At 39.4% G+C, this 19311-nt stretch overlaps 1 protein-coding gene across 1 annotated transcript in view; it reads right to left on the bottom strand.

Moving 5' to 3' along the window:
• Positions 1–443: 443 nt before the first annotated feature.
• Positions 444–19311, bottom strand: part of THBS2 (thrombospondin 2) — a 61576-nt gene continuing 42708 nt past the window's right edge. Inside the window, exons 16-21 of the mRNA XM_089528414.1 lie at positions 17376–17494; positions 13428–13662; positions 6000–6227; positions 3802–4073; positions 1951–2048; positions 444–591 (exon numbers count right to left, since the gene is read on the bottom strand). Coding sequence (XP_089384540.1) covers positions 444–591; positions 1951–2048; positions 3802–4073; positions 6000–6227; positions 13428–13662; positions 17376–17494 — 1100 coding nt within the window. The remainder of the gene's footprint in view (positions 592–1950; positions 2049–3801; positions 4074–5999; positions 6228–13427; positions 13663–17375; positions 17495–19311) is intronic.

The following is a 19311-nucleotide window of genomic DNA, read 5'->3' as shown; positions in this document are numbered from 1 at the left end:
ACGTTACCATATATAAATCTACTCAGGATTTTTGGATCCATTTTTGGTACAGTCGGCCCTTCTTATACACAGATTTTTTATACACAGATTCAAGCATACATGGTTTGAAATGTTCAAAAAAAGTATAAATTTTAAATATCAAACCTTGATTTTCCATTTTTTATAAGGGACACCATTTTGGTATGTCATTATATTTAATGAGACTTGAGCATACACAAATCTTGGAACCAAACCCCAGCGTATAACAAGGGTCCACTGTATAAATTTTTCAATTTATTGACAAGTATATACAGTAATTACCAAGTAATAAACCTACATCTATAAACCAGCCCCAAAATTGCATCCACTAACTATCTTGCTGGCTAAGCATATTTTAATTTAAGGAATCTTCTAATTGTTTTATGAAGCTGAAATGACTGGGACCACAAAATTGTTGAAGATCTTTACTTACCTCTGCATTCATATTTGAGGTCAGAAAAGTATACCATCTCTTGTGAAAAGACAAATAGACCTAACCTCCCACCAGCATAGGTCTTGTCATAGATTGGTCCAGAATCTGCCATAACTTGCTTCCCTTCATATACTAAAACTCTGAAGAAATAATACCATGTAGATTAGATGCAATGTTTAAGTGACAGGTTATCGTTCAAGCTAAATGAAAGACCTTTTAAGAAGGGACTGAGATATGAAATACCCAGACATTTCTAAAACATATGACTTGGATCCTGTGGTGTTCCAGATATTCATAAACTATCACTCCCGTCATTGGCCAAACTGGCTAGGACAGATGGGAACTGGAGTTTAACAATACAAGGAAGGCTGCAGGTTCCCAGCACTGTTCTAACACAGGGTCTACTCCATACAGAGTCCATACATGAACCAATCTGTCTAGCATTCACAGCTCTTTATGTTGTGGGTATCAGTAATTTTATAGATACTACTTTCTGCTTTTTTCATGTCAGCCTAGTCAGTAGATCTATGCTGAGAAGGATATTATACATCTGACACATTTAGTTCATTTGTACAATTGTATATTTTGTACATTTAGTTTCCCCTTGAGGAATCTTTTTACTTTCTTCTTTCATTTCTTCTCCTACTCCCTCCAAAGTCCAATTTTTAAGAAAGAAAGGAGAAAAAAACAGCTCCTGTCCAAGTATTATTTTTATTGAATAATAGGCTTTGTTTATGAGACCTATTCAATGGAAATTGAATATATCTGATGGCATGCAAAGTTTTAACAATAGCAAACTATTCAGAATCCACCCAGATCTTTAGTCAATAAACAGAAAAAGGATGCCATGAATGAAATGACAACTAGTATTTGCTTACATACCATTAAGGAGTTTATCACACAAAGGAGACTGGGAGTTTATCCGGTGAATATCCCAGAAAAAATACGTAATTACACAATGTCGCACAAAACTCACCATGAAAGTGGTCACAAAGGAAGCATTAATGCACATTTTGTTACTTTTGGGATTTCACTGGCGATGCACTTTCACTATCATTTTATTTGTGCAATTGCATGTGATAATCATTTGTGCAATTACTCACAATTTCTGCTTCATTTGCAGGATGCTTTAAATTCACTTTAATCTCTCTTTAACATCAAAATCATAAAGGAAGAGCCCTCCCTCCAATCCATCTGCCTTGGTCCAGGCCTCAGAGGGAGAGAAGAACCACTGGACCTCATCCCCTTTCCCTCCACCATTCCCTTCTCCTTTTGTTTCGTGTCTTTTAGGTTGTAAGCCTGAGGGCAGGGAACTGTCTGATTAAAAATAACAATTGTAAGCCGCCCTGAGAGCCATTAGGGCTGAAGGGTGGGATATAAATACCTAAATAAATAAATAAATAAATAAATAAATAAATATCAGTCTCAATGTGATAAACTCCTAAGTAAAGCCTTATTTGTGATTGACTGGGAAAGCAATGCCATATGAAATGTCTTACTTTATTAATCCTGTCTTAGGCCTGTGGATCAAATGCCACCTGTAGGCAGTGTAATCTTTCCAACCAATATTCTTGGGATCATGCCACAAGGTACGGACCTGTGGTAGGAAAAACAAAAACAAAATCATTTTTGGGGGGCGGAGGGAAGCCTTGTGAATGACTTGTTACAACTGGAAGAAATCAGGTTCCTGTGGTTTCTCTCTTTTGGATCAGTGTTTCTCAATATTTGCTCTTCCAGATGTTTTGAGATACAACTCCCCAAATCCCTGATCATAAGGCATGATAGTTGGGGCTTCTGGAAGCTGAAGTCCCAAACACTTGGAGGATAAAAATTGAGAATCACTGCTGTAGATTTGAAGTCATAAAGTACCATATATAGTGCATAAGACTCATGTATGAGTCGAGGGAAGGTTTTAGGGCCAAAATGATGGATTTTGATATGGCCCGTGGATAAGTCAAGGGTAGAATTTAGGAGATGGGTTTTAAGATTGGCTTCAAAGTGGAAGTGGAGGGGGGGAAGAGAAGCTTGGTTTTCAAAGGAAATGCAAAGAGGAGGAGGATGAGAAGCAAAGGTTTGGAGATTAGCTTGAAAGTGGAGGGGAAATGGTGAAATGCAAAGAGGAGGAAAGGTCTGGAGATCAGCTTGAAAGTGGAGGGGAAATGGGGAAGTGCGAAGAGGAGGAGGGAAGGTTTGGAGATAGGACTGAGAAGAGAATCACTTCATGCACATTCACACTGGTGCCTCACAGCTCGTTGAGGCACGGAGAGTGGGGTATCAGGACTGCTTTTTAAAGGAGCTTTATGAGCAATATTACTGTTTGTTGTTGTTGTTAACTGTCCTCCACTCAGTCTCAACCCATGGTGACTGTATTGACCCTTATATAATTTGACCCCAGATTTTAGGGCCAATTTTTGGGCATAAATTTCTCAACTTGTAGTTGTGTATATCCAGTAGTTTAAAACATGCTGATAATCATCTTTATATTCTCGTACTGTGGTGAAGTCACTCTTCTGCTGCTATGATTTACCAATCAAATACTAGCATGCAAGGTCAGAGAATCAAGGAATGTACAAAATTGGAATTGCATGCAGGGATACTTCTCAGTTAAGAGGGTTAGCTACTCTATGCACTTTTTCATACATGGAGCTATGTGCTGTCATCCCAAAAATGGATAAAGTGTCAAGTTGCCCTCCTTTTCCAGGGCATGTCCTCCATTTCTCCCTCCTGTCCAGGAGAAATGTCAAAATGTCCTCTCCCTCTGCCTTTCCCCCAGCAGCTGCGTCCTTAATTAGAGGCAGCCAAGAGGAGGAGAGGAGTGGGGCAAGGGAAGTGCTTGTGTACCCCTTTAAGAATCAGGCCTGCCTGCCTCTCCCTGGGAAAGCAAGGTACGCTGGGAAATCTGGGAACAGGAGCCATCCGGAGGCTTGCTTTCCACCCGGCTGGCTTTACACAAAGGGAATGAATTCGCAAGCAAACTGGACATGTAAATACGGTTGTTTTGCAAATTTGCTCATTTCTTGATTCTCCTCACTTTCTCCCTAGATTCTGTCCTGATTGCATGCAGGGCCATGTGATAATCAGCTGCGAAGTTGTCCCTAAGTCATGGATGACCTTGCATTGTCTCCACTTTAACCTTCCAATTTCCCCTCGTCTGATAAAGTCCTGTGTGAGAAGGCTCAGTACAGGGATACAGCGCTATTTGTATGCCATTTGGTTTCCCTATGCCACTGGTTGGCCAATGTGTAAACAGAATATTGGACTTGATAAACTTTTGGTCTGATACAGCAGAGATCTTTTGTTCTTAATAAAGACAGGATATTGCTGAATGGAAATTATACAACACCTCTTACCTGTCCAGGTGTATTTCCAGTATGCCAAAGAGCATTTCTCAAATGTTCACCAGTGCCAGTTGTGGAGTTCACTACTTTAAGTGATACCCCTGAGTAACCATAAGCTCTGGTGGGTTTGTCTTCCCAATATGTCTGAGTAACTTGTTTCCACATCAGGACATAGAAGCGACTACTGGACTGGTAAGCAAAGACAAATCCAGCATAGTCATCATCCCGGTCCGTATTGACATAAAATGTACCACTGAAGTCAACAGAACTGAATTCATCATAACCTGGAACAGGACAAAAAATGTTATTTTTCTGCTGAGAATTTTGATGTTGATGTCATAGAAATTACAAATAATTTGGACAGAAATGTTTGTGCACTATCTAGCTTTGAAGGGGCTGTACAGACCGGCCATTAAGGCTGGCCTGGGGGCAGAGTCAGGGTGTGGTATCCACATGATGCATGCCCTGATTCTGCCCCATGCTGGCGCGATGCCACACACCACACCACATGCTGCACAGTGTCACGGGGCTCCTTTGGTGCTGTGTCTACATGATGCAGTGCCAAAGGAGTGTGGAAAAGCTGTGCACCAGTGTCTATGGCACCCTTTCTGGGGTGCCAACAGGATCCACTTTTTGCAGCTCCTTTTTGTGCCATGGAAATATGAGATTGGGGCCGTGGCATGTAGTTGCTGCAGCCCTAATCCAACGTTAAAAGGGGCGGCTGTTGGCTGCCCCTTAGGGAAGGTCTGTCAAGACCCTTAAAGTATTCATTTGATTTCAGGCATCTGTCTGTTTTGGCACATTCCCTATCTTCCACCATGAACAAGTCAGTATGGCCTATCTTTCATGTGTTTAGCAGCCTTGGATTGCATTTTGGAAGAAGGGCAGCATATAAATAAATAAATAAACAAGTTTCTTAATTTTAATTGTCCTTCCCACCGCTTGATTTAAAATGAACTTATTTGGTGAATATGTATATTAGATATACAGTGCACCCACGTCATATGCGGGTGCACTATACGTGGCTTTCAGCATACACTGAAAGCTATGCCAGAAGAAACAGCGGTGTGCGCTGGAAGACGTAATGGTGCATTCACCCATGGTGCGCATGTTGCACGGCGCCGTGGGCACAAGCCCCATTGTTTTAATGGGACTCCAACACATGCAGTATTTCCCTTACGCGAGGGCGTCTGGAACAGATCCCCCGCATAAGGGAACAGCCCACTGTATTTATCAGTGCGTATGCGTACTGAAATAACCCAAGGGCCATCATATATTTAAAATTCATTTCTATGGCTGTGATGGATGATTTCTGAATGTGTGGGAAGAGATAACAATTATATATGCAACCACATTCCTACTATCCTTCAGCCATCCATATATTCAGGCAAACACCAGAATAGTGTTAAAGTTTATAACGAATCAAAAGGATTTTTATTTGCATAACAAATATTCAGATTCACCAAAGATAGGGGGGAAATCAAATAAATCACCTTGTGAAAAGTAAAGAATGCATTACTTTTTTCTTTTCTTTTTCTATTTTGGTAAAACTTTGGTATCAAGCTATTTATATGAAGAAATTTGTTATTACACAGTATCAGTATAGTTGCCAAGGCATTCTTCAGAAGTGATAAGGTTTTCTAGCCTTTTCAAATAAGTCATTTGAAAGGACTGAAGTGAATGTACAATCTGGCTCAAAGACTCTTTCTAAATAGCAGTTTTCACCAGAGGTATTCCAGATAATAGATAAGGTCACTGTTCAGAGTTCCCAATATCCAAAGGGGTTTTAAATTTGCATTCTTAAACTACAGTTCTCAGTATCACACACAACCCAGTAAAGTTTCAAAAACACTTCCTTTTAAGACAAGGGGATGTACAATTCAAATAAAACAAAAATCCAGAGTACTACTGGAAAGCTTCTGAATATTTAAAATGGTTCTCTGAACTGTAGCTGGACTGCAGGTTATACGCTTTCATAGAGCCCTAGTGGCATAATGATAAATGCCTGTACTGCAACCACTCACTCACAAACCGTAAGGTTGTGAGTTCAGTACAAGCCAGGGACTCAAGCTCAACTCAGGCTTACATCCTTCCAAGGTTGCTAAAATGACTACCAAGATTGTTAAACTACTTAAGTGCACTGATAAGCGGTATAGAAATGTACTTGTTATTGCTATTGCTATTGCCTTTTGAATTCTTCCAATACTCACCTACAGCTATGCCAGGATCTGAGTTAGCAGTCTGTACCAGTTCTTTGCCTTGATGACGAATCACCCAATTTGGGTCAATCTGAGCTGTTCCTTTAGGGTCCAGAGGAACCATCTGGAACTTTCTGAAGTCAGTTTCACTAATGGCATCATTTTCAGGACACACATCATAAATATCTGGGACTTTGTCATTGTCAAAATCATCTTTGCAGACATCACCTCGGCCATCACCTAATGTATTTATGTTCAAGGGGGAAAATAACAAAACATAAAATTGTTTAATTTCACATTCACAACTTTCTCCAAAGGAGGATAAGTGTGTGTGTGTGTGCGCACGCGCACCATGTATTACTGTACTACAAGAGAGACAAATCAGCTGGTTAATTAATGGGTCTTCATAGTTTTAGTAGTAGAATCTCAGAATCTATGAGTTGGAAGAGTTTTGGAAGTTATATAATTTAATTTTCTGCACAGTACAAGTCAGCAGATGGCTGTTGTTGTGTATCTTCAAGTCATTCTTGAAATATAGCAACCCTAAGGCAAACTTATCATGGGCTTTCTTTGTTCAGAGGGGAGTGTTGCCCTTTCCTTCCTCTGAGGCTAAGAGAGTGTGACATGCCCAAGATCACCCAGTAGGTTTCCATAGCAAACCAGGGATTCAAAACCTGGTCTCCCATTGTCCTAGTCCAGCATTCAAATCACAACACCACACTGACTCTCACATGGAAGATGGAGTGACAGCATATTAGGACACCTGCTTAAACACTTTAGCAAAGGAAAATCATCATTCTCCTAAGGCAGTTTGTTCTATTCAGAGTTGAACAGTTTTTTCTGTTAGGAGGTTTGCACTCTGAAGTTTATAAAGATGAAAACTTTGTGCTCTAGTACTTCTAACTTGTTTCACAATGTATGGATAGGGTTTGGCCACAACCCTCTTGCATACTGTGAGGCAATTCTAGATATACTCAGATACATCAGGAGGGTCAGACAGATGGGCAGCTTGGAGCAGCCTCTGACTTCTCCAGCGATCAACCCCCGATCAGCCCAGGACCTCGGACTGGATGCCATGGTCCCAAAGCCAGCGGCTGCTGTGGTCCTGAACGGGTCACCTACAAGGAGACACTTTTTGCCACTACTTTTCTGGCCAACTTTGGGCCACTTTAGGTGGCCTCAGAGAGGTTTATGGCTACATAGAGGCATGTGTCATATGCACACCATGCCCACGAAGCAGCTGAAAGCCACACTTTTGAGCCTGTCTGTTTCAGGCCTCAGATACACAAAGCCTCCCACTAGTGCGTGCATGAGAGTTTCCAGAAAAGTGCTAATGAGTGGCTCTGTCCTGGTCATGTTTTTTCGCATCAAATGAATATTTTTTAAGATATTAATTAAGGTACATTGTTTGCATTTATGTTTTTGCTGCTTCTATGTGTCAATGAATAAAATGAAGCATAGAGTTACCAGGCACAAACTTAATTTCACTTATGCTGCAGTTGTACATTTTTGTCTATATCACAACAGTCATGTTCAATTTACAGTTGTGAAAGTAGTTTCATGAGTGCAACCTTGTAGAGGTTGAGCCCAAAATGCTTTGGGCCAGAGGTGTTTTGGATTTTGGATTTATATTAATAATAATAATAATAATAATAATAATAATAATAATAATTGTATTTTGGAATATTTGTATATACATAATGATATATTTTGGCCAAAAGGCACAAACTCTAAACATTAAATTCATTTATTTTTCTTATAACTTTACACACATAACCTGAAGGTAATTTTATGTACAATATTTTAATAGTTTGGTGCATGAAACAAAGTTTATGTACACTGAACCATCAGAAAGCAAAGATGTCACTATCTCAGACACCCACGTGGAATCATTTTGGAGTACTTTGGATTTGGGAATTCCAGATAAGAGATGTTCAATCTGTACAATGTTGTTGAATATTTTTGGTTGATGCATAACCGTTCTTGTGCAAATGGATATTGCAACGGAAATTACTTTGGGCTTCCATTAGGCATCTGTGGATGTATCTAAACAGTATGACAGTGTTCAGTTGCAGGGACAGAAGCCAAAATATTTCAGAATTGTTGTCAGGGCACTAGTGCCCCTCTCACTGGTCTTACAAGCAGTTATGTGAAGACAGTTGTATTTGAACATGTTGTGTACAACAGCTTTTGGTAAAAGGCAGAGCATAAGAGAGACAAACAGACAGACAGACAGACAGAATTGGCACTGTAGATTTGTCATTGCATATTGGGACCAAGAGTGTGCACAACATCACCATTCGTTTTAAGAGCAGTGGAACACAATTGCTACATAGCTCTATAGGTGATGATTCGTGCCACGCAAGCCCAGTCTAGGTTCTCATTTAGTAACTGGAGTGATCACAGTCAATAACTACAATGATCTCAGCTGCAAGTGAATTGAAATATCAGTTGCTCAGGAGTGGGGAAGGGAGAAGGAAAAACCATTGAATCCTTTATATCTCTCTGAGTACAAAATAACTTGGTGTTAAAAAGGAGCGTTGTAGTTCTAAAATTCAATTTTATCTCTGTGTTATCAGGCGCTTTCAGTGATATTCTGTCATGAAAAGATATGGCCACGTAATTTTGTCACATCTGTATCTAAGTGGGTGAAGAAGGCATGACAGTAAATCAGATTCAAAATAGCTCTTGGCTATACTATATTTATGGGAGAAATTGCTTACCATGCAAAAAAGGATAGTAGTGATAAGCTATAAGGGAAATAGCAATTCTTCTAAACCTTGGAATGTGACTGTAATGAAATCTGATAATTTATGTGACAGAGCTATTCCAGTGATAAGAGTCTGGAACCAACAAATCTCCTAATAAAGAGAAACTTTCCTAATGGCAATGTGGTAAATAGTTTGAGAATTTAATACAGTGGTACCCCGGGATACGAATTGATCGCGTTACGAAATTTCCGGGGTACGAAAAAGTTAGATTGGAAAAAACTGTTCCGGGTAACGAAAGATTTTTCAGGTTACGAAATTCATTTCGGCGCGTTTCGGTGCGAAATTCAAATGCGAAGCGCGGCTAGCGGCTTTCCAGCGCTAACGGAAAGCCTTTTCGGGTTGCGAAATGTATCGGGTTACGAACGGCGCCGCGGAACGAATTAATTTCGTAACCCGAGGTAGCACTGTATTTACCATTGTTTGTTTAAAAAGTTATTTAGACTGAAGAGCTGTAGATGCCAAAACAGCAAAACTGAAATGTTCACCCACTAACAATTTGCACATCACATCTTGCAAACTCACTATATTTTTAAATTTTCACCCACACACATTTTCCATATTGTCCCAAGTTTTCCAGTTTGTTCAGAAAGTACAATTCATGGGTTCCTTGTGCCCTTTGGTTTCTCATACTTTGGTATCTCCAATATATGTTTGAACGTCTTTATCCAACCATGAAGCCTAAACACTTGTTTTTCTAAAAACAAACAAACCTGACATTCTCAAACACTTCTGGGTATACCAGTCAGTATAATTCTCCCACACCCTCAATATTTTGAATATGCATTAATTTTCTAATCAGTAGAGAGATTCATTATCACATCCTTCAGAAGCAGAAAGTGGTTTACACTCTAATCTCCAAGGACAACCTTTGCTATGCAATAGTCAAAAATGTTTTTAAAATACAGGCAGAAAAAGGAAAGACTCAAGTATCTCAAATGGCTTTTGCAGTTCCTCTTTGTAAGAAAATGGCTCCATTTCCCACCAACTGACTGGCTGGCTGCCAAACTGAACTCCAAATTCTGACCAGCTGTATGCTCCTGAAAATGTTGTCTTAACACATGAGGAGGGAAGTGTGTGTTCCTACTTTCATTCCACTTGCCAACATCAAAGAAGCAATTTTTGTCCAAATGGAGTTATAATTCTTCAGCGCACATGTTCCCCATATCCCCTGTGGTGATGATTGCTGCTGACAAGGCTGCTTTTCCTTCAAGAAATTGAGGAAAACATTTACTCTACCAGCCACGTCCACAGGCTTGTTGGAAGCCTGCTGTCTAAAAGGTAGCTTACAGATACTTAGGCTGATGCTACACTGAAGAGCTAATGCAGTTTAATGCCAATTTAACTCTCATTGCTCCATCCTATAGAATCCTGATATTTGCAGTTTGTTATGGCACCAGAACTCTCTGACAAAGTTAAATATCTCAGAAACTACAAATCGCAGAATCCATAGCATTGAGCCATTGCAGTTAAAGCAATGTCAAACTGCATTAATTATGCAGGGTAGATGCAGCCAAAGTATCATTTAGTTTTGTTCCTTAAGAGGACCCTTACTGTCAGAACCTTAACTACAGAAGACATGGATTCATCTGTGGAGAATCTGTCACAGAATGGCTAATGGGACACACCTGGCAATAAATGGATGTTCCAGTTACTGGAATCACATGGGGAAAAATAAGTGAAAGGATAGGGTGTACTGGGAGGCTAAATGATAGCCTGTGCTGTATATGGCTGTAAAACTTCAAGTGTAGGATCATGGAGATCAAAATTAAGATCAAGGGGTGACTATAAACTTTATAAAGGCCTGTTACAGACTGCCAAAATAAAGCTGCTTCGGGTCTCTTTGGAGGTATGCTGTTTAAATGATGCATGCATCCTAAGAATCCGGAAGCTGCACCAAAGTTGCACTCCAGTGCTTAGGAATGTAGTGTGGCTTTGGCGCGACCTCTGGACTCTTAGGACTCATGCATCATTTAAATAGCATACCTCCAAAGAGACACGAAGCAGCTTTATTTTGGCAGTCTGTAATAGGCCAAAGGGTGATGAAGAGAAAAAAACCAACAGAATCAGAATGTATTGTTTTGCTCTGAATGTGCTGATTTGCAGACTGGCTTACTTGCCTTTAAAACACCCATCTTCAAAATTAAGGAAGTGGTATGTTGGATAATTGCAGTAAGGGTAACCACATGAAGTTTTCAGAAAGGTGGTGCATTTGTGTATATTGGGGTGGGCCAAAGGAACTGAGGGCTAATTTTTGCCTGTGCCTCCCCAACAAACTTCACTGGCATAGCATTGTGTCACTTCAAGTTGTGATTGCTGATTACTTTGGGGTGTGATTTTTTTTTTCATGCTTTCAAGGCAAGGGGGTTTGGGAGAACATGGTAAGTTTTACAGCAGTTGGGAATTGAGCAAAAAATCACTCTATTATTAATTTTTGGGGAATCTAGGAGTCATACTTTGGGTATTTTTGAGCAAAGCCTATAGTATCAGTTCCCTGTTGTTTATCCTAATTGTAACCTAATTTCTATTGCTAATCCCAACTAAAGTAGACCAATGAATTCAACAGAAACATGGTAAGTAAAGACTTAATGAAATTTAAATCAGTAGGTGTACTCAGCATGTGTTTTATTGACTACAACAAAGCATTTGACTTTATAGATCATGAAAAGCTATGGAACACACTCAAAGACATGGGAGTGGCACCAGATTGGATAGTCCTGAAGAGAAATCTGTACCAAGGACAAGAGGCCACTGTCAGAACAGAATTTGGAGATATAGAGTGGTTCCCAATAGGCAAAGGGATCAGGCAAGGCTGCAGTCTATCACCCCACTTCTTCAATTTATATCCCAAAAACATCATAAGAAAAGCAGAGCTAGAATAAGAGGAAGGAGGAGTAAAGAAGGAACATCAACAACCTAAGGTATGTGGGTGATACCATAATAATGGTGGAAGACATCACAGACTTGGAATGGTTACTAAGGAAGGTCAAAGATGAAAGTGCAAAGTCAGGATTAATGCTGAACATAAAGAAAACAAAAATTATGACCACAGAAAAGATACATAAATTCACTCTCAACAATGAGGAAATCAAAATAAAGAATTCCCATACTTAGGATGAAATATTGACTGAAATGGTGACTGCAGTCAAGAAATAAGAAGAAGATTAGGAATGGGAAGGGCAGCTGTGAAAGAACTAGAAAAGCTTCAAGGAGTAAAGATACACAACTGAGTACAAAAGTTAGAATCATCCAAGCGATTGTATTCCCCATCACTGTGCAAGAGCTGGACAGTTATGAAAGCAGACAGAAGGAAAATCAACTCATTAGAGATATAGTGCTGGAGAAGAGTGCTTAGGATTCCATGGACAGCCAAAAAGAACAGATCAAGCCAGAGATTTCCTTAGAAGCCGAGATGATTAAATTGAGGCTGAGGTACTTCAGCCATATAATGAGAAGGCATGGATCACTGGAAAACACAGTAATGCTAAGAAAGGCAGAGGGTAGAAGAAGGAGAGGAAGGTCGCATGTCAGATGGACTCAATCAGTGGGGATATGGGCATGGGCTTGCAGAAACTAAGAAGAGAAGTGGAAGATGGGGTTCTTGGAGGTGTCTCATCTACAGGGTTGCCATGATTCAAAGGCAGACAACTCTAGTTTGGATGTTGTTGTTCCTGCTAACCACCTTTAAGTCAACTTCGACCTATGACAACCCTATCAATGAAAGTCACCCTATCCTCAACCACCCTGCTCAGGTGTTGCAGACTCATGACAGTGGCTTCCCTGATTGAATCTATCCATTTGGTATTATTATTATTATTATTAACCTTTATTTATGAAGCGCTGTAAATTTACACAGCGCTGTACATACAATCTTTTAGTTAGACGATTCCCTGCCCTCGGGCTTACAATCTAAAAAGACATGACACAGAAGGAGAAGGGAGTGGTGGAGGGAAAGGGTAAGAGGTCCAGCAGTTCCTCTCTACCTCCAAGGCCTGGACCAAGGCAGATGGACTGGAGGGAGGGCGAGGCTTCATAATGGATGGTTAATCATTTTCCAGGGATGTAGACATCCTCTTTTTCTATTGCTGTTCCTTTACCAAGCATTCTCAACTCTTGTAGTGAGTCCTTTCTTCTCATGATACAAAATGCGACAACTTCAGTTTAATCATCTTTCCTTTCTAGGGAGAATTCAGGCCTGATTTGCTCTAGGACCCCTCCCCCCATTTGTATTTTTGGATGTCGATTTCTTTAAACTGAATTCCATTTGTTGTGACAAGGGTGGGACATAAACCCAACAAATAAATTAATATCATACATAAACCCTACGAGACTAGAAACATTTTTAAAACTGAATGCAGCCACAAAGGGAAGACAAGAAACGTGTTAATACTCTTAAAAAAGACCCATCTATCAGATAAGCCAGTCAAACTTTGGTTGGCTTTCAGGCACAGAGGCTCATCTTGCATTTATAGAATATTCTTTCTCTTTTCTGTAAAAACATGCTCATTAGATATAAACATCTCGATAGCAGCTTTTGGCTAGTTGGGATCTTTAGTCCAAACAGGTAACTTCTCCAAAATATGTAATTTATAACTGGGGTATGGAAAACAAGATGGGGGCTCTGCAGCTGTGCATGTTCTTTGCAGATTCTGTGGCTGTGAAATAATCTTACCGTCAGAATCCTTCTGGTCAGGGTTAAATGTGAGGCGGCAATTGTCCCTGTCATCTGGGATACCATCATTGTCATCATCAGGATCACAAGCATCCCCTTTCCCATCCTTGTCATGATCTGCCTGGTTGGCATTGGAAATGTAAGGACAGTTATCTTTGTTGTTCTGGTGACCATCTTCATCAATGTCCTCATTGTTGTCACACTGGTCACCAACCAGATCATTATCCACATCAGTCTGAATGGCAGAAAGAGAAAAAGATTGGAGTTTGGGCAATGGTTGACTCCTGCCTTTCAGGAATTTCAATGTATGGTAAAGACAATACCAAATCATTACCATCACCATCAATGTCCTGAAAGCATTTTAAAGATATTGGGATTGTCCCAGAGGTGTAAATTACATCTGGCATCATGATTCCTGACTGAAATTCCAGTTTGCATCCAGTGAATTTAGTCATAATTAAATGTATTAGTTAGACATATATCTCACTTTGATCAACATGACATATTCCCAAGTAAATGAGTACATGAGTGCTCCTACATTGTAATTGTATGCATGCCAACTGAAAAGTTTCATTCAACTGAATTGGTATTATCCTTCTATAGGATGTCTTACAAGATGTCTTTCTTGATCTGGAGGGAAAGCGGTATACAAATAAAAGTTTTATTATTATTAAATGTACTGGTTTGAATTGAAGCTTCCAGAGGCCATGCTAGATGGCAAGTCAATATGTATGTCAAGCCCACTGGGTCACTGATTCAATTGGGTCTACTCTACTTGGGATTAGCAATTGCATTTAGTCCTGCCCTCCAAGTAACTTTTCCAGGATTTGGATTGCAAGGTTCTAAATCACATGGAAAGCCTACATGTTTAATGCAGGCTCCCTGATTTAGATTTCTCACCCAAAACAACCACAGAACAGCAGGCCAGGCAGCATGGTTGTGACAAAAAAGCCAACCCTGTTCATCTCTTCTGATAATGATAAACGTATGAAGGGAGAAATGTGAACAGAGCTACAGGTGTTCATTCACTTTTTTCTTTGCTTCCTATGTACATCAGAGGCTTGCTAAATAAAAGAGCCTGATTGGGTGGGGGTCATATGCATGATGAGATGTGGTACCATCTTTAATACATAAAATTAATTTCTAGTAAAAAAGTTTCATTCTAAATTTCATTATGACTGATTCAGACCTATTTTCTCTAGTAGTGAGACTTTACAGGATCTGCTTCAATTTGGTAAATTTGTAGCATCAGTCCCCACAGTACCTCTTGAGAGCATTGCAAGACAAAAATGCAATACCATCATTTAAAGCCAGTTCTAGACTCAAGTTCCAATATATGAATTTAGAGATGAAAAAAATATGTGCTGCTATTGTGAGAAATGTCTCTTAGCTAAGCAAAATTCGTAAAGTATGAGTGGCTACTAGCAACCTCAGTGGTATTCAGTATGTTGTTTCATTTTTTACAAATCCTCAGAGCCAGTGGCAATAACTTGCACCATTAGAAATTCTAGACCAGTCACCCACCTCAAAGGCAAATATTTCATGGCAGAGCATTAAAAGTTAAGAAATTGCCTTTTAATAACTTGGGAATTCACTTTAATGCAGCCCCTATTGTTTTTCATTAATGTTTGTCTTTAATGTAATAATTTGTCATGTTGCTGAACAGAACCATCTTAATTCTATGCAAACTTTTCCTTTTAAATTCAGTATAGGTACAGCAAGATCTTGGGAAAGTTACTTTTTGGACTACAATTCCAGAAGTACTCAAGTGAGCCAAGTAACTTTTCCAAGCTCTGAGTAAAATACAGCACAGATGTAACATAAGGCTGGAAAACTCATTGTGGTCTGGGAATAGAGGCCCGGAACAGGTGGGCCAATGAAGTGGCTTCTGGCTGCTGTGGGGGCATGGTATCTAGATGACGCATGTCTCCAAATTGTCTCAAAGCTGCTCCAATGCTATGCTCTGGCCCTTTGGACTGGAGCAAAAAGGACCTGGGATAATCCAGCTACAGGCAGTGTGGGTTGAGTTCTGTGGCAACAGCCAGCTTTGGGAGGAGGCCATGCAGTCACCATAATCCCAGGCCGCTTGTGGCCTGAGCGGCCTTAGGCAGCTCCTTCCTGCCTGTCTTCTATGGCCCTATATTAGCAATTTTAAAATGCCTTGTTGGAAAACAACACGAAAGTTTACATATGCACACATATACACAAGCAGATGCAGATACTGTGTTTCACATACATGCACAGAAATATAATGTGCTCCCCACTCTCACTTCACTCAGCTTCTGTATGCTTGAAATCTGTATATAAAAGCACTCCAAAAAAGAAAGTGCATTTTGTACACTATGATATTCACTATCCTGGAGAATCATTACATAATCTTCTCCTCTACCTGTCCTAAGTGTGGTCCTAATTAGGCAGAGTACAGGTGCATGTCAGATATTCTACTTCAGCAGAATTTAGAGTACCAAACAGGAACAAAAAATGGTAAAGGATTGTCTGAGGGAACCTGATGCAGCCATCTTTATGAAGTCAAGATGGGATAAGTATGGAATATTGCTTGGATTATGTTATGCATGTATTTGTTTGTATGCTGCTTTTCTCAAACTTGAACCCAAGACGGCTCACAAAGGAGATTGGATGGGAGATTGTCTGGGAACCAAAGCTTGAAAAAATTACTTTTCAGGATATAGTTCCCAGAATGTCCTAGATCGGGGATTCCAGGAGCTATGCTCCAAAAAAAAAGAAAAAAAATTCCTTCAGTTCTTTTGGAAACACTTTGATATAAGAAATATATTAAATGGTATAAATATATTAAACAAATACGGTCAGTTATTGACATTATTACCATGCGAGATGCCATTTTCATTTTGTGTCACCAATGCTGAAAGATTTTTGGACCATCCCTCACCCTTCTTCATGTTACTGATCAACCATTTTTCATTATTATTATGAGAAGGAGTAGCTTGTAAAATCTTTGCAGATTCTCTGGTGGATGGTTACTCCAAACAGCCAAGACAAGGTTGGCAGCTGTCAGCCAGAGGACTTTTTCTGCAGCTGCCCCTAGAATGTAGAACAACCTGCTGGATATGCTGTCTCAATTTAAAACAGCATTGAAGACTAATCTCTTCTGGGAGTGCTTATCCACATGATTTTTTAAAACTGAAAATTGTTTTTACAGTTTTGAATTTTACATAGATTGTTTTAATAAGTATGTGTCTTGTTCATTCTTTTAAACTGATATATGTTTTGACTGAAGTTGTGTTTTAACTGATGAATGTTTGTTGTTCTGTTATTGTTCCCATCCTCAATCCATGGGAATCATACTAAATATTGCTTCTTCTTCCCAGTGCATCATTGAAATGCAAACGTTGAAACAAAAAAGACCTTCTTCAGAAATATTGCAAAATAATCCTTCTGTCTTTTGACTAAGCACAGCTGATTTACACATGCATGTACACTGTCAAGCAACACACCACTCATTGGCTCAAAGTTGAATGACTGAATAGCCTTTATCGGAAAGCACTGAACCTGAGATAATACAGGATCTCTGTGGTTTCAGATGAATGGTTGCTATTTCACTTCAGTGTCATCACTTCATGTGGCAGTTAATGACTGGCAAACATGCATACGTGAATCCACCCTCAAGCTGGAAGACCTAGTCTTTCTCCTCTCTGACATCTCTAAAGGATTTCAGTAAGCAGAAATGGGCAGAAAATGATACTATGGAGTGTCTCTCCAATAACAGAATATTTCTTCCTGTCAGCCATGTATGAATTTAGGTCTTGAAAAGAAGCAACAGCCATTAATGAAACATTTTTTATGCCAGGCAAAAAAAAAAGTGTTTCATCTCAGATTCTGAGCTGTCTAGTAGCCTATAAGACCTCTACAGTCAAGGAAACTGTAAAATCTTACAATTTAAACTATGTATAGAAGTGGTACTTCATTTACCTGATCAGGATTGTGTACCAAAGGGCAGTTGTCACAGTGATCACCAACTCCATCCCCATCTGTATCCGTCTGGTCAGTGTTATACACATACGGACAGTTATCTCGTTCATTGAAAACATCTGCCAAGATAAAAAGGCAATGCAAACTAGGATTCAGTGTCCATTCACACAGAGCAAGAAATGGGGCTTCAACCTGTTTCATCCTCCAAGGATTTCTATGAGGTAAATTAAACTGAAAAACAGTGATTGGTCTAGGATCACCCCGAAAACTTCATGTCATTTTGGATTTAAATCCAGTCGTCTTGAATGGATAGTGGTATTTAGGACATACTTTTTTTTCTCTTAATAGCACGTCATTGATTGTAGAATACAATATGCATTCAGTTAATTATATGGTATACATTCAATAAGCAGAATAAGTACATTAAATGTAGCATAATCAGTTCTGTTATCAAAAATATCTCTAATTTTTAAACCATCAATTTGTCTTTATATTAAAGGAAGATAAAAACACATAGGCGGGTTACACACCACCATTAAAGTACGCGCGGAGCGCGTACTAGGGTTAGGGAGGTGCGGTGCTTCCGCACCTCCCTAACCCTAATACGCACTCTGTGCGTAAAAAATGACGGCGGCCGTTCCAGACGGCCACCGCCATTTTTACGTAGTGGACGCTGTGCTTTCGCATGTGTCGCAGCAGCTATGACGCCGCGAGTGCGCCAGCAGCGCTTCGCAGCGTCATAGCCGCGCCGTGAGAAGGAGCTCCATTTTGGAGCTCCTTTTTTGCTCTGCGAGGGAGTTGCGTGGTTTGGCTGCTGTGACTCCCTCGCGGAGCAAACAGCAGCGCCGGGAGACCGCCGCAAAGCGGCGGTTTGTAACCCACCATAATTAAACCTGTATAAATCTTAAATAAAGTTTCCCCTGTTGACTATTCTATTTGTTTATTAAATTGAATGTCACTCCTGACTATTCTTTTCTCCATTTATCCATGTCCCTTTTGTTTAATATTGCTGTTAATCTGTCTAATTAATTCATTTCAAATATTTTATTTTTCCATTCTTCTATAGATGGTGTATATGTGGATTTCCATTTTTTTGCCACTAGCATTCTAGCTGCTGTTATTAAATATAGTCCTATTCCCCAGTGCTTTCTTTCTCCTTCGTTGCCTAATACTGAAGTTACATTTAACAAATATAGTTCTGCGTTCATATCAAACTCTATATTTAACATCTTTTTCATTTCTAGATAGATCATTGCCCAAAACTTCTCTGTAAATGGGCAATCCCACCACATTTGCAAATATGATCCTCTTTCTTTTTGACATCTCCAGCAACTGTTATTATTTGTTTATATATTCTGTTTATTTTAGAAGGAGTGATGTACCATCTATTTACCACTTTAAAATAGTTTTATTTTAATATTTGGGCAACTGTAAATTTCCTTGTTTTAATTCTTGCTTTTCCCCATTTTTCTAAATCTATATTATGTCCCGATTCTTGCGCCCATTTTACCATACATTCTTTTTTTCTTCTTCTAAATTTCTTTTCAGTAATATGCTATATAAGTTACTTACTATTTTTTTCCTTTCAGGTTTTAAGATTATTTTGTCTAAATCATTTTCTTCTTTTTCAAAAGCTATTAGGTTATCATCCTCCTTAAATCTCTGTATAAGTTGCAAATAAGTCAACCATTGCATCCCCCCCCCCCCCCCAGGTCTGGCTAACTCTTCTTTTGATCTTAATTTGAGTTTACCCTCGTTATCATGGGTTAATTATCCTTTTCCCCTTGATTTAAGAAGGCCTCTTGTGGGGAAGCCCAAAGGGGAATGCCTGAGTAGAACTTGTGTTTTGCTTTCAACCAATTGTTAAGTAATGATTTCCTTAATATGTGTTTATTGAATTCTTTATTTTTTTTTGTAACTGTCATAACTAGGCATA

Source organism: Sceloporus occidentalis, unplaced genomic scaffold, assembly GCF_023333645.1.
Source record: "Sceloporus occidentalis isolate IW3139 unplaced genomic scaffold, rSceOcc1.0.p SCAF_6, whole genome shotgun sequence".
NCBI lineage: Eukaryota > Metazoa > Chordata > Lepidosauria > Squamata > Phrynosomatidae > Sceloporus > Sceloporus occidentalis.
The sequence above is the reverse complement of the archived record's forward strand: the minus strand, read 5'-3'. Positions and strand labels throughout refer to the sequence as shown.